Below are 19032 nucleotides of genomic sequence, written 5' to 3'. Positions count from 1 at the left end.
GCATTCATTGAATAACCCAAGTCTCTCACTTTCCTCTCTGTAAACATCCAAATTAGAAAACCTCACCAGATCAACCTCTAATACACTGAGTCAAATGAAACTAAAGAAAGGGTTTCCCTCATAATCAAGTTATTGGCAGCAGAATGTCTGAATAGCTGGAAATAAGAAATCCTCTCCAGCTGTGAAAGACCAATCACTATCATCTTTTAAAAGTGAGAGAATATAATTTGATTATAAAGACTGCCAAATGACAACAGAGCCTCTAAACTTTTGCCTGTTTACCCACAGGATTATAAGCCTTGAACAAGAAAATTTCTTGGAATCAACAAATGAATTTAGATGAGGCCCCTCACTGCCCACTATGGGTAAAAAAACAAAACAAACAAACAAACAAAAACAAAAACCAAGCCCAGGTCAGTGCAAAAACCCTTTTAAAACCCACAGGTCAACCAAGAAAATGTTTTGACTCTGCTGGAAAATTTGAAAAATCAGAATGGCTTAGTGAATATTTATTTACAAAATTGTAAGAGGAGGGCAGGAATAAACAATACTTTTCAAGTCACCAGTATCTTATTATATATTATCATACATTCCTCACTAAAATACACAATAGAAAAAAGTACCAATTTCACTTCACCCACAAGAGTTTATTTAGTTCAACAGAGCTCTTTGGGAGCTGAAAGATATGTACCAAAATTTAGCATACTTTCTCCCCACCTCTGGGGACATAAATGACTATTTCTATGACCTTAAAACTACTACATAAATTAAAAACCAATTTCTATAGAACAGTTTTATCTCCCAAATTCAAAATAGATCCTGGTGGACAAGACTTGAGAGAACATTGGTAAGGACAGGGTAAGGCAGAGAAACTAAAACTTCTGTAAAAAAAAAAAACAAAAAAAACAAAAAAAAACAAAAAAAAAAACAATATCAGAGAAACAAACACCTCTGCCTAGGAAATCCTCATTCAGAGTCTCATTTAGTTTAGATGTTAGGATGACAGAGAAGGTACAGGAGGCTGTGCCAGAACCTTCTGTAACTGTAGAAATAACAGAACAAATAGAAACGAGTGTTCAGTGACTGCCTAGTCCAAGGCTCTGCTCAAATCCAAATGACCTGATCCTGACTTCTCAGACTTGAAGTGTCCTCTATCTACAAAGAACTGAGGAGAATTAAAAAGGTCAAGGAAAGCCAACCAAAGATAAATATACTGGTTATTACGCACGGATATTAAAATACAAGTATGTGACTCTTTAAAGAGGCTGGCAAATTTTAGTTGGAACTGGACCAGTCCTCCAAATGAAGGGGTAAGTGCCTAGATGGCGCTCATCGTGCTTTCTGCCATTCAGTGTCTATCCCCTTCTGTAATCACATGTCTAACATTAGTTTGTTGAAAAGCTACTTTCCAAAACCTACTTTCTAGTTTCTCTGATGGGCATTAGATATATCAGAGAAAAAAAAAAAAAAAAGACCCTGACTTCATGGTCCCTACATTTCTTTATTAAGTAGATTGACCAGCCATTTTCTTCTCAAACACCATCAGAGAAGAGAAATTTTACTTACTGAAATGAGCATTCAATGTTGGTTGTATAATAATACAAGCTCCTAAGCTCAGAAGAGAGGTTATGACCCTCTACATGGCTCTACCTTTCCGTTTTACTGCAAAATTCATAGGCATTTCCAAGGGCATCCCTTTGATATATCTATAAAATGAATGTATACATGTTTTCTCCAAACTTTAAACTACTGCAAAAATTAGAAACCATGTATATGTATATGTGTGTGTATATATATTCTTTTCTTAAGATGAACTTTTAATAATTTTTTTAATGAAAATCCTGTTATCCTTCTTCGTCACCAAATAACATTCAAACAGGAGTATAATGTTCTTTAAGACTCCTCTAAAATATTTCCTATCTACTCAGTAGTTTCTATTCTAATCAAAGAGAGCTCCTTCAGAACATAAGGCAGAACTTTAATGTAAGGCCAAAAGAGGGTTCCCACAGTTGGAATTAGGCAGTGTGGACTCAAGAATTCCTATTCATTCAAATACTGAACAATTTATAGAATAAAAATGTCTTAAAGCATTACGCTATCAATGAACAGAAAATGCAGTACTACTACTCCAGGAGTATATATGCCAATAGGAGTATAAAGGAAATCTTGGACCTTATGGATTAAATTTTTAAAAATTCTGGTATCTAATATTATCAATAATATCGACATCATTACAATTATTATCTGATTCATGAAAAACCTAAGGCAGAAGTTTACATACTAGTTCAGGGTCACAACAGAAGTAGAATGGCTAAGATTAAAACCCAGATTTTCTGGTGTCCTGCTCCTAATATATAATATGAAATTTAAATATATAATATGAAATTTAAACCTTCAGTCAGATCACCATCCATCCATCACAAAGTGTGACTTATAAGCCAACAAATAAAAACAAAACCACTCTGTGGGTCTGAGAATCTATATTATATCAAAATGAAATATCCTGTAGTTAAAATGCCATCCAAAAAAAAAAAAAAAGTATTATACTTAAATTCCCCCAGAATTGTAGGTAAGGAGCAGACATCTCAAGTCCAACTGATCTTGGACTTGGAGAAAGCCAACTAATTTTGCCAAGAGAACAAAACCAAACCAAACCATGTTTCTAGTAATATGAATTAGAGTTGAACCTGAATACAAATTATTTTTCTTCTGTTTCTGGTGATTAACCAAGTTTAGTGCTAGGATAATCTTACCAAGCATCATAATTGCTTTTAAGACAGCAAACACGGCTCCCACTTCAATGCTGTTGTGAGCAGCGGCTAAGAGGTGTCTATCACAAGACGATCTTATTCCAGGGAAAGGTTTGCCTATGAGAACAACAGCAAACCTTTAATGGTCTCATCACCATCATTAACAATCTCTTCTAACCATTTACAATCAGCAGAGCTTTTCACTTTTAGACTGTGGGTCCTTAACTGTCATCAGCTAGCTTTAATCGATGCTTCATAGATTCTCTAAGAAACACTGTCAGTATTCCTTTCTTAATCTTTTCTTTCTAATTATTAAAACAATGTCTGTGCTCCTTAGAGAGATGTCTCAAAAAATATAAGAACTTTCATCTACTTATGCTGATTGTCACACATACACCCTTGTATGGAAATGATCTGTAGAAACACACTTCAATAACACCCCTTATTCCTTTTACCTCAGTAAAAGAATGACTCATCATTGCCCTAAGCTGCTATGATGTGGTTCATAACTGACATACATAGTGTGTGTGAGAGGATCAAGCTGCCCACCAGCATGGCTTGGCCTAAGAGCAAAAGTATTTTTATTGTTTATTACCTCCTGATTTGAGTTTCTCAATACATCCTGATATTGCATAAATAAAAGGTGCTGACAGCCCTCTCGATGGCATTACTGCACTCCTTCCTCACCTGCACAGCAAGCTCACCAGTATCAGGAAGGAAATGACAGAATGGACAGCCTGCTTGGTCACTTTAGCATCTACACCTCCAAATGAAAATGCCATTTGGGCTTTTGCAGCTGTCAGCTCACCGGTTGCTTGAGGTAATACGCAGGCCTGGGGAGCCCGGAAAAGATGCAGCAGGAGTCGGCATGTCATCCTCGCGCCCGGCTCGGCATCCGCATCTCCACACGCTGGGAAAGATTGTGAAAGCACGTTTTCTGATTTACTCAAGGACATGTCTTCAGGTTTGCTATGAAGCTAACTTTTCTGGAATAATTTAAATATAAATGCTCCTTACAGTAAGAAGTAAGGCACTAAGCTATGCTTTTTCAGGAAACCAGAGGGCTTCCTTAAAAACCACCTTTTCCATAGGGATCCATTTGACGTTATGTAGAACACCACTGACCATTGTACAATCTTTACCTTAACACCACACCACTGCCCGAGGCATGGACCCTTCAATAGCACATTTACTGGGCTATAATAGCTAGAAACCACCCCAAGACAGCCATCAAGTAACAAGGGCCAGTCTGGATGTGCCGTACCTGCTGCTAGGAGAGAGGGAAGCGCGACGTGCTGCACGACGTCCTCCAGGGAGAAACACTGTCGTGCTATCAGAATAGCAATGAAAGTAGCTAATGAATCATGGAATGAAAGGTCACTCACCTTCAAGAAAAACATTGACATGTTTTAATACCTAACACCCTTTCAGGTAATATCTAAGATTAATATCTAAGAGAATGTAGGCAATACAAGTAAGATTTCAAATCCCAAAATGACCCAATAGGGTGAAATGTTAACACGTCAGGCTTATTATCCTCTAAGGACTATCTCTACTTTGTAAGACAAAGAATGAGGTTTACCTACATTCCAATGCTATCAGGAGATACTGAGCTTTACCGAGAGTACATGTAATTGAGCAAACCAAAAACAAAATCAAGAAATTCCTAAAAGATGTAGCATAAATAAAAATCTTTAGCAGAATAAGGCATCATCTGTCATTTAAGGGTAAGATCGATCATTAAGGAGCAAGGGACAAACAAGTAAGTTCCTCTAATTGAAAAATAAGCCTTATTAATGTTTTAGAGTTCTTTTCAGGGAGAACTATGAATAATTCTGTAACATAATTAAATTAGTTTTAAAAATGACTCTGAAAATTTCCAACTGAATCCTAAACTTGAAAGAGAATAAGAGAGAGAGAAGGAGGGAGAGAAGGAGGGAGAGAGGGAGAGGGGGAGAGAGAGAGAGAGAGAGATTGTGAAAAAAAGAAGGAAAATTAATTCATTCAGAATAAAACCTCTACCTATACTGACCTCACAAGACTTTGGAAGAGAACAATAACAAAAACAATCATAAAAGCAGCCTTCATAGTAAGTTGTACTATATGCCAATAACTATGGTTAATGATTTACAAAAATCACCTCATTTAATAGCACACCACCATGAGGCTCATACTATTATTAATTCTGATTTTGCAGATGAAGGAACAAAGTGGAGATAAAGTATAATAGAAAACATCCAAGAGGTTAAGGAATTATGTTAAAGATAAAAACTGGGATCTCTTCTGTCTGGAAAAGTGGGTAACAGATATGAGTTTGTACTTAAATGTATATATACATACATACACATGTGTATATATATAAAAAAAAACTTTGGGTACCTAACAGAATCGAGTAGAATTATCTATCTAGCCCTGAGATACCAGAACTAGAAAGTAAACCTCTAACTGGAAGGTGGTTTGTAAAATACATAAATATCTTTTACACAGAAGAAACACCAACATGTAACTCCAAAAAGTGACAGGAAAAACAGACTCATGACAGATTTTTAAGAAATTTACACATCATGGATGCAACAGGACATGCGAAGGAGATGAGTGATATATACCGGGAGTCTCTATCAACTTCCAGACACAATCACTAAGAAAGACTGAACACGCCAATGAATCTGGGCCTGGACACTCTTGGGCAACACGATGAAAGCTATATTCCTAGAATGCACCTTGATCGTTACAAAACAAAGTGGTTCTCTTCAAAGTGTAAACTGCTTTAGGTAAATTATGTCTTATACCATGAGGAGCCCAAGGCACGTGTTAAACAATATGGACCGACAGCTCTGAAGAGAACATTCTATATAAAAATCTCAGTTAAAAAGAGGGAAACTCTTGGCATCTCTGCTATAGATTAAGCTATTGTATTTATTTCTTTTTTTTTTTTCATTTATGTAATCCTTGGCAACCACATTCTCATTTATTGCTTTTGGGCAGAGAATGAAAAAATATTTTATATTTCAGGTAAGGGTTAAGTCAATTAAAAAGAATTACTAACTAAATATTTAATTGCACAGATGAGTTTTTAAATGAAAAAGAAAACTTACATCTACAGTGCAAAGTACATCATTAAACCCCCACACATGATTTGAAGAACAACAAAGAGCCTTCAGAACTCCCAGCCATTCTGAACTAAGAACAGTGCAGCAAGCTGTCAGCTCCGAAGAGAAATTGGCAATGTCGTTAATCCTAGGAAGAGGAAAAAGGACATAGTAGAAAGTAGCAAGAGAGAAACAGGCACATGCACTTAATGAACACACACATACCTCACTAGCATCAAACAAGTCATCCCTTTCTAAGATGCAAAGATTTATTAAATGCCCACTTGTTAAATAACCTAGTAGAACCTGGAACCAATAATAAAAGTAAGTGGCTTCAAATGTTTTCTAATATTTAATGCTGTTAAGCAATCAGGACAGATGCCAATTAACATATTTTTGTTCTGAGAACAAATCTGACTTACAAATTTACATTTTTAGGGGTATCAAAAAAGTTAAAGACACTATGCAATTTAGGTAGGCCAAAACAGGGTGTTTTAAAATAGAGGTATTTTTTTAAGACTCTATTTATTTATTTGGAAAGAAAGAGCAAGCAGAAGCAGGGGGAGGGGCAGAATGAGAGGGAGGGAGAGACTCTCAAGCAGATTCCACGCAGAGCACAGACCCGATGCAGGGCTCGATCCCACAACCCTGAGATCATGACCTGAGCCGAAATCAAGAGTCAGAGGCCAAACCCACTGAGCCACCCAGGCCCCCCCATAGAGCACTTTTTTTGTGTGTCCTTGTATTATATGTTTTTATAAGTGGATAGGTAACTTGTAGTTTATATCTAAAGCATCTCATGCCAGAGCAATCAGCCCGAATAGCCTGACAGGCTAAGGCAATCACAGTATAAAGCAGGGATAAATTCAGGAATAAATGGGGGGAACAAAAAGCCAACAACTCCAAATGTCAGCCCAGGCAATCACTAACGACATTAGCTTAAAAGTAACACCAAGGCAATGACTAGGTCGTCAGATGTGAATTCCAGGGTAACCCAGCTCACCTTCCAGCATCCTGATGGCCCATACATACATTCATGAGCGTATTACAGACGAAGCTGTAGCGGTTGGCCGCATTGTCACTAAGGATCTTGCCCAGCATTGAGTAATTGATGCTACGAGCTGAAGGATTCTCAATAAAATCCATCATGAAGTCCGGATCCCATCGCAAGTTAGAATTTGCAGGCATCACATTATTATATATGGTTTGCTTAACTTTTGAACAGGCACTACTGAGGTTACAAGGAGAAAAGTTAAAAAAACAAAACTAGAATAACTAGAAAGCTATTTCGTTTAAGGACAGATTCGATGGCAGCAAATATAAATAATGTATTCCTAGAGAAGAGTCACATAAGGAGGTTTTCATTCCAACTTCTTAACAGTCTAGCAGATAACCAATCTAGCAGACAGGACTAAAGCCACCCACTAAATGACAGTAATTACAGCCTTCTCCACTCCTTCTCGGCAGACAATTTATATAAAAAGGTGTCAGCTGTCCCTGAAGGAGGTAAGCTTGCAACCTGAAGTATGACCTGTTCAAAATGATGAACATTTCACAGTCCTCAGTGCTTTTAAACATCTCCCGTATTCCTGCCTTAACCCTTGCCACCCTTTCTACTCAACATTTCATTTCATTCATTCACTTAGTAAGAGTTCTTAATTTGTTTCACTTTCTTTCTAAAAATGAAACAAAAACAAACTTTGTTCCTTGCTGGTTCCTTCCACCTCTCCATACCGAGAGTCATTTTAATGAAACGCACTTCAGCAAATAGTAAAGCATTGCCTCTTTTCCTACTTAATTCTACCAATCTATTCATGTCTGTCTTAAAAACCAAAAGAATCCTGCTTTACTCTCTCAATTTTTATAAGATTCATCGCCCACTTTTCTTTCTGTCTAGAGACTCCTCTCGAGTAGACTCTCGGCTACCTCCAATCTGTATTACATAATTTTTCTGAAATCTGTGGCTCGTGGTGAGGTCTCCTTAACTCTTCATTTCTAGGCTTTCTGTTTCATTTATTACACTCTTTCCAGATGAGCTTCCATGCTTTAATAAAACGGTAGCTGCTTCCTAGGTCACTCCCAAATTCTTACCACTCTCCGTTGCAGACATATATGGAATTAAGGAAACAAGTGAGACATTTTCCTTCTGAAATTTCCTGTACCTGAAAAACCTGACAGAGTAATAAAAGCAACACTATGCTCTAACGCCAAAATGACTTAGGTGCAAATCCAGGGTTCATCATTTATTAGCTTATGATGAGGAATAATCACTTGTTGATAGGAACAGTCATTTCTACTTCCTGAGGTTGTGGGGAAGAGTAAAGATCTTGATGGAAAGAGCCCAGCACAGTGCTCGGCACACGGCAGCAGCACGATCCGTGCAAGATGTATTTCCCCCCTCACACAACTTTAGAGATGCTCCTTCAGTTCTAATTATTAAAGCTGTTTTATTAGCATACTAACAGAAAGCTCTCTGAGTAGCTAGGCTTTTGTTTGAACATTCTTCTTAATCTTGATTGACAAATAATGCCCGACTTCAGGGTTTCCTGAGAGCTGCGCTGGCCTTCCAGGTCTTTAGTCGAGGAAACATGAGTGAGGGCCACTCCCTGTGATGCGACACTGTACTAACCCTCAGCTCACTGTTGGTCTCCTAAACCTCCACATGCCCAGGGTACATTACTTGAATTCACTTACTGAACACACTTGCACTACCGGGCAGGAGCACTAGGGGTCAAACAGGGTATTGGGGCTTTCTTGGGAAGTTCACTATTCGGTTTCAAGAACCAAATCATGTATGAGAAAGCTCTCCGAAAACCATAAACTGAAAATGAAAGCTGTCTGAATATGGGGTATTACTATTATTACATCATTTCTGTGGAAACATGTTTCCTAAGACCCACTCGAATGTTCTACAAGGGATTACGTGGAAACTTAGCTCATTTCATGATGACACACTCTCCTATTTTTTCCCCTATTGATACCATTAAAAACATTATGGTGGTTTTTTTGGATGTAGCTTTCATTCAGCAGGTTTTGTGCAGTGCCTGCTAGGAGACGAACGCTCCTCCAGGTCCAAGGATACGGCAGTGAAGAAAATAAAAGTCCCTCCTTTCATGAAGCTTACATACTAGGAGGAAGCCAGACCATAAATACATATAAAATTCAGCCAGTGGCAGTAAGTGCTAAGGTTCAGAGAATGACAGAGAGTAGGGCAAGAGGCTGCTATTTAGAACAGGACAGGCAGGGAGGTAGAGTAGTGAATGTACTGTGGGCTTGACCATGTAAGAGAGGGGAAAGACTACATGAACGGGAGCAGCGAATGCCAAAGCCCCAAGACAGGAGTGTGCTTTGAGCGTGTGAAGACCAGGAAGGAGGTCCGTATGGTTAGCGTGGAGTAGACAGTGGAGAAGAGGGAGAAGAGGAGATTGGATTCAGTAGATCCTGAAGGCTAGGTTAGGACCTTGAATTTTATTCTGTGTAGATAAGAAGCCACCAGAAAACGTCAAGTTATTCTTGTTTTAAAAGGATGACTTTAGTAGGTATGCTGACATTATGCTAAAGAGAGTCAGGGGTCCGAGCAGAGAAACCGGTTAGGACCCTGTAATAGTCCAACCGAGAGATGGTGGTAGTAACAGAGCAATGGCGAGCAGTCACGCTCTACACAAACCTGGAGCACGAAGCTCACCGAATTTACAGAGAACCGTAACTGATGGCTCTTTCCTTATTTCCTTCTAGATGACAAATTTACTTTGCAGCTATTATCTTCCCCTTTGTACCCCCGCCTACAATTAATAATCAAAATTTCCTCAAAATAACATTAAGTATGTATTTTCTAGCACCTATCTACTTGTGTGGGTCATAGCAAGCGCTAAGATGCAGAGAATGACACCCACTCAGGGACACCATCTGAAATAGGATGGTCAAGGAAGCAGAGAAGCAAAGGCGGTGAGAAAGTAAGCATGCAGACCAGCAGGGAAATGACATTCCAAGTGAGGTACCAGCAAGTGCAAAATACAGCATATGTCCTCTCGAGTTTATCTCAGAATTGCAATCATAGCTAAACATGCATAGTAATTGGTAGTAGAAGGTTAAAGTGACAATGAAAGGTAATTCAATATGAATTCTGGCAGATATAATTATGATTAATTTTCATTATTAAAAAGTATGACAATATCGGTTGGGTCACTACCAAGTACAGGCATAATGCTATTCCTGTTGACTTTCTTCTACCCACCTGAAGAGGTCTCCAAATTTACTTCTGAGGTGGCTACATGACACATAGAGATCATAGAGGTAGGCTAAGATGCATCTCTCCGGGGAGGAACATTCTGAGGGATTCACAACATGCTTTACCACACCACATAACCTGAGGAGAACAATATATGAAGAAATGAGACACATATTTTGCTAATGTATCTTATTGTCTGAATCTTTTAGAGTGAGAATATGTGCGTGTATTAAGAAAAAAGGTATCAGGTTTTTAATACTAATGATTGTAGCAATAATACATAATTGCATAAAATATCATTTTTCTATTAGGGTATTGAAATACTAGATGATTTTTAAAAAGACTTGGGAAATACCACTAACAACAAGAAATGAAAGAAATTCCTTCATACAGAAGGTATGTATGGAGGAATCCATCAATGAATTTGCTGTGACTAGAACACTAGAGGAAAGCTGTCATAGTGAATCTCTCTTCAGGAAAAAGACTCATAAATTCAGGCTGTTTGCAAAGATTCTTAAGTCCACTGCTTTGGAAAAGAGCAAGTCTCTAAACCAGTAAATCTGGGAAATTCATTTTCAGGATCATGAGCTGGTTCTGGCAAAAACTTGATGAATTCATGATCTGAGGTCACATTCTCCTTGTTTATCCAAACTAGACACAAATTTTACTTTACCTTACGTAAGAAATTAAGCCCCCTCCCTTTTTTTCTTTAGTGACATTCTCTAGAAGTCTTTGAACAAAGAAGTACTGCTACTATTCCACTTTGGTGCCCTTTTCCACATACCAGAAAGATAGTCCCTTTGGCCATAGTTCATTCAACACAAAGCTTCATACAACACACAAGTAAACACTGGGGGTCCATCCACCTATTTGTAAGTCTGATTCCACTACAGGGTTCAGTAATATCACAACAGTGTCATCAATGACTCAGATTATTAAAGCTGAAAAGGGCTTTTGAAATCATGATTCACCTTCCTCATTTTATAAAGAGGGAGCTGAGGCTCAGACAGGTGAAATACCCTGCCCACAGGCAAAAGACTAGTTCACGGTACACCCAAGAGGAGAGCTGAGGTCTCCACACTCCCAATTCTCAGCTCTCTCCACTATTCAGGGGGTGAAGGAAGCCAGAGATCTAGGCTATAAAGGCCAAGGAGGACACTACAATCACAAATACCAGAGGTGGAAATGACAAGACAATAAAAAAATGACAATGTTGCCTTCCAAACCCTGTGAATTGATACCAGCAGACAGAGCCACCAGACAGCTGATAAAAGCTGTCAATTACAGCAAAAGTATCCTGCACTTAAGAAGCAAAGTAGAGGATTCGATCTGTTAAGTATACTAACAAAAATTCCAGACGTACTCTAAAAAGCAAGAAATTATGTTTTGATTAAAGTAAACATTTATAGAGAGCTTAGTAGGCATCCATATCATAGCAGTCAGTGTTTCCTTTATTTTTTTTTTCACTTGTTCGAGATAAGAAAAACATTTTACACTGGGATCCAGTATATGCATATCAGTACAAAATAAGAGCTTTCGGGAAATATTTATCCTTAGTATGAATAAGAAAATAAAAATATAATATCAAATATGATTTTATGAACATTTAATAGATAATGCATTTAAAATGTCAAAATAAATGATACTAAAATAAATTTCAAAATAACAAAAATGAAATGTGTCAAAACCTATAATAATATTCATTTCATGACTAAGTAATGGGTTTCCAAACAGTTTAGAAAGCACAGTATAAATCAAGGAGCATAGTATAAATCTAAGCTCCTACTTAGAATAACTTTAAGCAATCTGGGAGATTTATTAGCTATGCAACGTTAAGTACATCGCTTCACCAAACATTTCATTTAAAAGACCCGAGTCTCAGTTTCCTGATTTGTAAATGGTACTAATTATGCAATTTTTTTTTTTAAAGATTTTATTTATTTATTTGACAGAGATAGAGACAGCCAGCGAGAGAGGGAACACAAGCAGGGGGAGTGGGAGAGGAAGAAGCAGGCTCATAGCAGAAGAGCCTCATGTGGGGCTCAATCCCAGAACGCCGGGATCACGCCCTGAGCCGAAGGCAGACGCTTAACCGCTGTGCCACCCAGGCGCCCCTAATTATGCAATTTTATAGGGTAGTTGAGGGCAATTAGGTAGTCCCATATTTCCTGAACTCTAAAATGTTTATTTTCAAACTTTTAAAAATATCTGGAATGTTTGAGATTTCATTTAATAGTCTAAGTGTACTATTAATGTGGTAGCATTTCCTTTTCCAAAGAAAGCTTCTGTTAAATGGATGGCACTCTAGAATAGATTATAAATTGATTGCATGTGCTAGATTACAAAAAAAAAAAAAAAAAGTACCATGGAACCAAAGAACCCCATGTTTTAAATCCAGGAAGAAAATGTCAGAAAAAGAGGTGTTTTTTGCTGTTGTTGTTTTAATATATATAAAGCCCTAGAGAAAGACGTCTGCAGTAGACAGACAGGAGATCCACACGAGTGTTTCGTCACTACATTCCACTTGTCCCTGTAACCTCAGCCTCTAATGCTTGGTCCAACTTCATGAGTGACAGTGAAGAAAACTTCACCCCGCAGTTCAAACAAACCAGAAACAGACTAAGAAACAAGAAAGTCATTTGTTCTAGATTAACTTCTGTCAAGATGTATTTAGTTTCTAAAACAAATGAAATTGAAGAAGCCAATATCGAAAATAACAATGCGTGCACAGCTCATTTGGTCTTGAATATAAACTGAAATTACAACAACGAAGCGGCTGTCACTTGCTCATCATTCATAATAAGCCATGGTTTGGGGCAGCAAATGACACAGTGTTGTAAATGACTGGCTCATATTCCTAGAAAAGAGGGGCAGGAAAGGAAGGCCCCTCTATTAAGAGAACACAGTTTTCATGCTTACATCTCCTTCTCTGATAAATATTTTCTGGCAAAAGTAGCCTTTAACTCTATCTTTTAAATTGAAACAAACACCTGTACTATTTTTCCTCTTAAAACCATTATGATATTCTATCACAAATTAATCATAGAAAACACTAATGGGAAAAACAAACATGATGTTTTATATACCAACCCTTCAAACACCTGGGCTGTCTGATCGGGATTCAGGATGAGACAGCTATGGTACCGCCTGAGAACAGCCACAATGCACACACACAGTCCCGTCGTGTAACTGCCTGCCAGGCTGGACGATTTCAGGAGCAGTTCGGCTTCCACAACACTCAGTTCATTTAGCAGCTACAATGGAAGAAAAGAGTGAATAAACATGTAGCTGCCAAAATGAATAGGAAAAACATTTATTTTCACAGGCCACAGATACACTGAGTCATTCTAATACCATTTTATCTCACCCATTATCCTGTCCCAGGACCGTATGCACACACAACTACAGTGTGAGAAAACAAGCCCCAGTGAGTTAAACTGGTTTTTATTTTTAGTCCCTTGCCAAGTTCTACAGTTTTTGCTCTGTCTAGACATCAGGGTACATACAATCAGAAAGTATTCAACACTCAAACAGCTACCAAAACTTGATGGCAGCCCAAAGTTCTAGACCAGATGATTTCAGAGAACATCCCCACCTCTCAGTTTTTCCTCTCTTCCCTTCTCAAGAAGACAGAAGTCATTTGTCATTACTTTCTTGTTATTAATGAAACATCTTCAATAATAGAAAACAAGTTTTATTTCTATTCACTAAAAGCAAGATAATAAATGAACTCAAGTATGTGTATAAGAAATTTAATGGGACAAATCAAATTGTAAGGTTTTGCTTTTTTTCCTCTTAACCTAAAATATACTCTATAATAAATAATAAATAAGCTTTCACCTTGCCTTATACAAAAGACAAAAATAAATCCTCAAAACCCTCACATTTTTAAAGGACTAATACATATCTTAGCGCCAATTATAATTATTTAATTGAAAACTATGAACACGGCTGAAATTAAAATACTAGTTGGATACTATTGATTCAGAATGTCTCTACTATTAAAAATGCACTGGGTTGCTCATTTTGAACTATATGATGCCTAGCAGGTTTGCTTTCCTAAAAACGAGAGAAACACCTGTATTGCGAAGTCAATTAGTCCATTGATGTTCAGCGCTGGCTCCATAAGATCAAAGATAAGCTGAATATGGTGAGCCAAAGGGAGATGATAGGATGTTCCTGAAGCAAAGCTTGTGATTTGTTCCAGCACATTGTTAGAGATCTGGGCAACCAAAAACAAACAAACAAAATTGAAAATAATCGTAAGATCAATATTCAAAATTATTTTAATTTTTTAAGCAAGAAATTTGAATTTATATATTCTACTTAGAAGAAAGTTAAACATATTTCCACAGAAACCAAAACTATATACAAATCCAGTAACTTCCTTACTACAACTATAATTTGAAGGAATAAGCCAAGCGGTCATTAAGATCTTAACCTATCTTAATGGTAGAACAACTACGAATGCTCATTAATTTCTAGAGAACAGCTGAGTATCAGTGGATTTGTAAAACAACACAGATCTGGTTTTTTTCTCATTTAGAGAGTATTTTATCTTAGTCATCAACAGATTTACCCCTCACCATAGCAATGTAGGACCAAAATGTAATAATGTAAATATTTTATTAGGGAGCATTTGATACAGTGTTGACTATTATCGTAAGGCGAAAGTATCTGTGATAAAAATTAATTTCTCTGAAGAAGGTAACCTGACACTTAAAACTGAACTACTCAATAGTATGAGATGATTCCAAATATGTTTTAAAACTTATCTATGCAAACAAATAACGCCCAAAACATATATTGCATAAAAGAAATTTGTAAGTAAATATGAATATTCCAAATGCATAACACACAGCTTTGAACAGCTACCTGAGACGTCACTTGATGCTGATCAAAATATGAAAGGAGCTGAAGTTTTGTGAACACGGTCTCCAGTGTCGGAAATGCTTCCTGTTTGTTCTTCCTGGCCTTTGGTCCTTCATCTCCAACTAAATATACAGTGGATATATTACTTTGCATTTAATAGAAGCTCTTGACTTTTTCAGGGGATACTTTTTATTGAAGTATGGCACATATGGAGAAGTGCACAAACTATGAATTTCTACAAAGTAAACTCATGTAATGAGACTCAAATCACAAAATCACATACCAGAAACCTAAATACCTCCTCGGGCTCCTCCTTGTCACCTCTCTGCCCCAGGGGATCAAGATCCTGACTTCTTCTAAAGGCTTGGATAAGTACTGCCCACTTTGGAACCACAGGAGACATACTTTTCACACCCAGCAGCTTTCACTCAACAATATGCGTCTGAGAATTGATCCATACCATTGAGGCAATTTTAACTTGTTCTAAAAATGAGTAATTCCCATTCATGGATAGTATACTAATGTGTGATATACCACCATTCATTTATTTATCCTAGTGAGTAGTTTCCAGATTTTGGCTATTAATGGAAGTACCTCTATAAACACTTCTCTTAAAATAAAATGAAAACAAGGAAAGGGGGAAAAAAAAATCACCCAGGGTCACACTGACATAATAGAAACTTTACTGGCATCTTGTTAGGACATTTACCATGATATTTCTCGCAAACAGTTAAATATGTTTAAAAAAAAAAAAAAAAGGAAATTTATCCAATTTTAAATTCTTTCAGGGGTAGCAAGGAATTAAATCAATCCACATAATGGGAAAGTGCTGCATTTATCAATTTAGCATAAAGAAGTTTAAAGAAAATTAAAAAAAAAAATTGTGAGCACTACGTATCCCAGGGGGACTCTTGTTCTTCTCCACAGTTCTAAGGATAAGATCCAAAAAGAATCAGATCCTACCTTAAATATATGAATTTATAAAGACAAATCTAAAAAAACCCAGAAAGGTCGGATTATATGATCTGTGTGATCATTTCTAATACCATGATTCTAAGTAGTCTAAGGCTACTGAGACGGCAGCTTCATTACTCCTATCTTCTTATTTGGGAAAGTTTACTTTCAGAGAGCAAGGGTCACTTTACAGATTTTTCTATTAAAGACACGGGGATTTCACTGAATGCAAAAAGATTTTGCTGAAGGCAAACATAGTGGCTTTAGAAAATAACATGAGAAGAGATTTTCTTTCAAATACAAGTAAGTGTAGTTTATAGGTGTACGCACAGGCATGCACACACCATGGTGTTTTATTTCCTAAAGCGAACAAACCCTGATAGCAGAGCACACAGAATTAAAAGGTGATGAGTAACAGAAGGTACAAGACTGTGCCACTTTTGTTAAACAACACCAAATCTAATGCAAAGAGTAAGTCCATTCAACCTTTTTGATTTTCAATATCTATTCTCAAATTAAGTGTGGTCGTTTGACTTCTATATAGCTGCCCACGTGTAATAAGGAGGCTTAAAATATTCAAGTTTTGAATTTTTCATGAGCTAACATCATTGATCTAAGGCTGAAAACTCACATGAATGGTCTCGGGTACAATATGCGATAGAAGTGAAGTGAACATATTTAATCAGTCCTTCCTGGGACCAAAACAAATAAACGAGCAAAAATAACACACTTGTGGAAGAACAGCCAGCATGAGAATTCACAAATGCATTTTTTTTTGGTTTATACTAAATAGGCTCTATTTTACTTACATGTAGCTAACTTTTTTTTTTTTTTTTTTAAGATTTTATTTGTTTGACAGAGAGAGACAGCAAGAGAGGGAACACATGCAAGGGGAGTGGGAGAGGGAGAAGCAGGCTTCCCGCCAAGCAGGGAGCCCAATGCAGGGCTCGATCCCAGGACCCTGGGATCATGACCCGAGCCAAAGGCAGATGCTTAACAGCTGAGCCACCCAGGTGCCGCCTGTAGCTAACTTCTTAAAACCTCATACAATTGGGTTCTTGGCAATTTAGATTCTTTTTTTTTTAACTTAAGAAATTAGTGGTGGCTGGGGCGCCTGGGTGGCACAGCGGTTAAGCGTCTGCCTTCGGCTCAGGGCGTGATCCCGGCGTTATGGGATCGAGCCCCACATCAGGCTTCTCCGCTGTGAGCCTGCTGCTTCCTCTCCGACTCCCCCTGCTTGTGTTCCCTCTCTCGCTGGCTGTCTCTATCTCTGTCGAATAAATAAATAAAATCTTTAAAAAAAAAAAAAAAAAGAAATTAGTGGTGGTTCTCAATGGACTACTTTATTTTAATGATATTTACACAAATAACAATGTAGTCATAATCCATGGTTTCTCCTTACTTCTTTTATGTTAATTTGCCTTCATAATACATTTTATTGCTCTTGCTTATTTTTGGTTTTCCTTTTTAAAAAAAAAATCTTTAAATCCTGGAAATTTTGGCCTTTCCTGTCATTGTAAACTTCATTAATGTTAAAAAAAAAAACAAAAACAAAACAACACTGACGACCAACGATGACTAGCCAATGTAAATGGAAAATGAAGACTGACCATACTCAACTGGGAAGTGTTATTTGAACTCCCATAGAAGGCCTGGCTGATGTGAGAACACTTCTAATCAGTTCCTCAGAACCATACTTTTCTATGTAGCCAGAAATCAAATACACACTAACAAAGCTCTGTTTCCCTGCCCTACCAGTTCTCCTCTTTGCTGAAACAGTGGGCAAATCACCATTAATCAGAGGTACAGCTAGCTAGCTTCTGGTGAGCATACCAGGCTTTAAGTTGTGACCTAAACTATCAGAAGACAGCTCACTATAGCCCAAATTAACATATTTCTGATTGAGGAATTTCATCTAAAATGAGGGAAAGAGAGGGGCACCAGGGTGACTCAGTGGGCTGAGCATCTGACTCTTGGTTTCGGCTCAGGTCATGATCTAGGGGTTGTGGGATCGAGCCCCTGGGTGGGCTTCCCACTCAGGGTGGAGTCTGCTTGAGTTTCTCTCCCTCTGCTCTTCCCCCCACCCCGCTCCTGCACGCTTTCTCACTCTCCAAAATAAATAAATCTTTAGAAAATTAAAAATAAAATGAGGGAAAGACAAACATCCCCATTGCAAATCTCTCTCCACAGTGATGGTTTGACTGCTCATATCTCAAAAAGTAGCATGAAACAACAATGATTTTCCTCTTTGTGAGTCCGTAAGTAAGAACTGCCTATTTAAGAGACTGGTACAAAGATAGGATAGACTGTATGTAGTCTGGCATTAAACATTCATCGTGAAGGAAGGAAGTAGGCTCAACAAAAAAGGACACCGCATTGTTTCCTTCCCCTCCCGACTCCTCTCAGCCCTCAAAGCCCAAAAATGCCATAAGATCAGGGAAGACTCTCTAAAATTAATTTTGATGAAACATGTATTACTGACCCTTCTAAAGAAGACAGTGGCCACCCGATTTCCAAGTACACAAAAAGAAGTTTCAAATCTCTTCGCTAGCTATAGTGCTTCTAAATTCAACCTTCTACATGCAATCCATTTCCTCTTTTTTTCTAACAGAGAGAAACAGCAAAACAACAGATCAACAGTTTTTCTTAGAGCAGGTTCTTTGTTTCTGGGTTTTTGTTTGTTTTTTTAAAACCAAGCTTGAGAATGACAGGCCAATAACAACAAGGTTTCATTTCCCATCCACAACTCTTGGTTGTTCCCTCACAGGGCCAGTTGGTACAAGATCCTTCAGTGGCCTTGGAAGGGAGGGGAGTCAGGGAACTGTTGTAAATCACCTGAAGTAACTCTTCCATTATGTTCTAAAGACGATTGCCTCAAACAACAGACACCTGCAACACCACATTCACACTGAAAAGCATGTGGCCTTCATACCTCGTTTGTGCATGTGCTCCGCTACCGATGGAGAGGACACAGAGCTATTTGTATTAGTTCTATCTGCACTTTTCTCTAGCAAAGATCTAGTATGGGTGAGTTCTAGAAAATCACCTGGTTAGAGTCTAAAGAGTAGAGGCCCTGTGAAGAGGTTCATAAAAACATATGTATTTTGTACTGGCCAACAAACAGGGTTCCTAGAGCAGT

The 19032-nt window shown here is 37.8% G+C and overlaps 2 protein-coding genes across 11 annotated transcripts in view; one reads left to right on the top strand and one right to left on the bottom strand.

The window, feature by feature from the left end:
- MED12L (mediator complex subunit 12L) overlaps positions 1–19032 on the bottom strand; it is a 318600-nt gene that overhangs the window by 57317 nt on the left and 242251 nt on the right. For 9 of the 10 annotated variants that reach the window (XM_045812551.2, XM_087870287.1, XM_045812561.2 and 6 more), the window contains 9 exons: positions 14943–15061; positions 14146–14289; positions 13158–13321; positions 10074–10205; positions 6843–7070; positions 5846–5987; positions 4015–4135; positions 3559–3660; positions 2754–2867 (listed from right to left, as the gene is read on the bottom strand). In XM_045812551.2, coding sequence (XP_045668507.2) covers positions 2754–2867; positions 3559–3660; positions 4015–4135; positions 5846–5987; positions 6843–7070; positions 10074–10205; positions 13158–13321; positions 14146–14289; positions 14943–15061 — 1266 coding nt within the window. The remainder of the gene's footprint in view (positions 1–2753; positions 2868–3558; positions 3661–4014; positions 4136–5845; positions 5988–6842; positions 7071–10073; positions 10206–13157; positions 13322–14145; positions 14290–14942; positions 15062–19032) is intronic. The other variant, XM_087870281.1, reaches the window with a different exon arrangement.
- The window catches only part of P2RY12 (purinergic receptor P2Y12), a 45255-nt gene that overhangs the window by 12279 nt on the left and 13944 nt on the right, over positions 1–19032 (top strand). The window lies entirely within an intron of this gene.

Source organism: Ursus americanus, chromosome 20 (assembly GCF_024610735.1).
Source record: "Ursus americanus isolate L20-20 chromosome 20, mUrsAme1.1.p, whole genome shotgun sequence".
NCBI lineage: Eukaryota > Metazoa > Chordata > Mammalia > Carnivora > Ursidae > Ursus > Ursus americanus.
The sequence above is the reverse complement of the archived record's forward strand: the minus strand, read 5'-3'. Positions and strand labels throughout refer to the sequence as shown.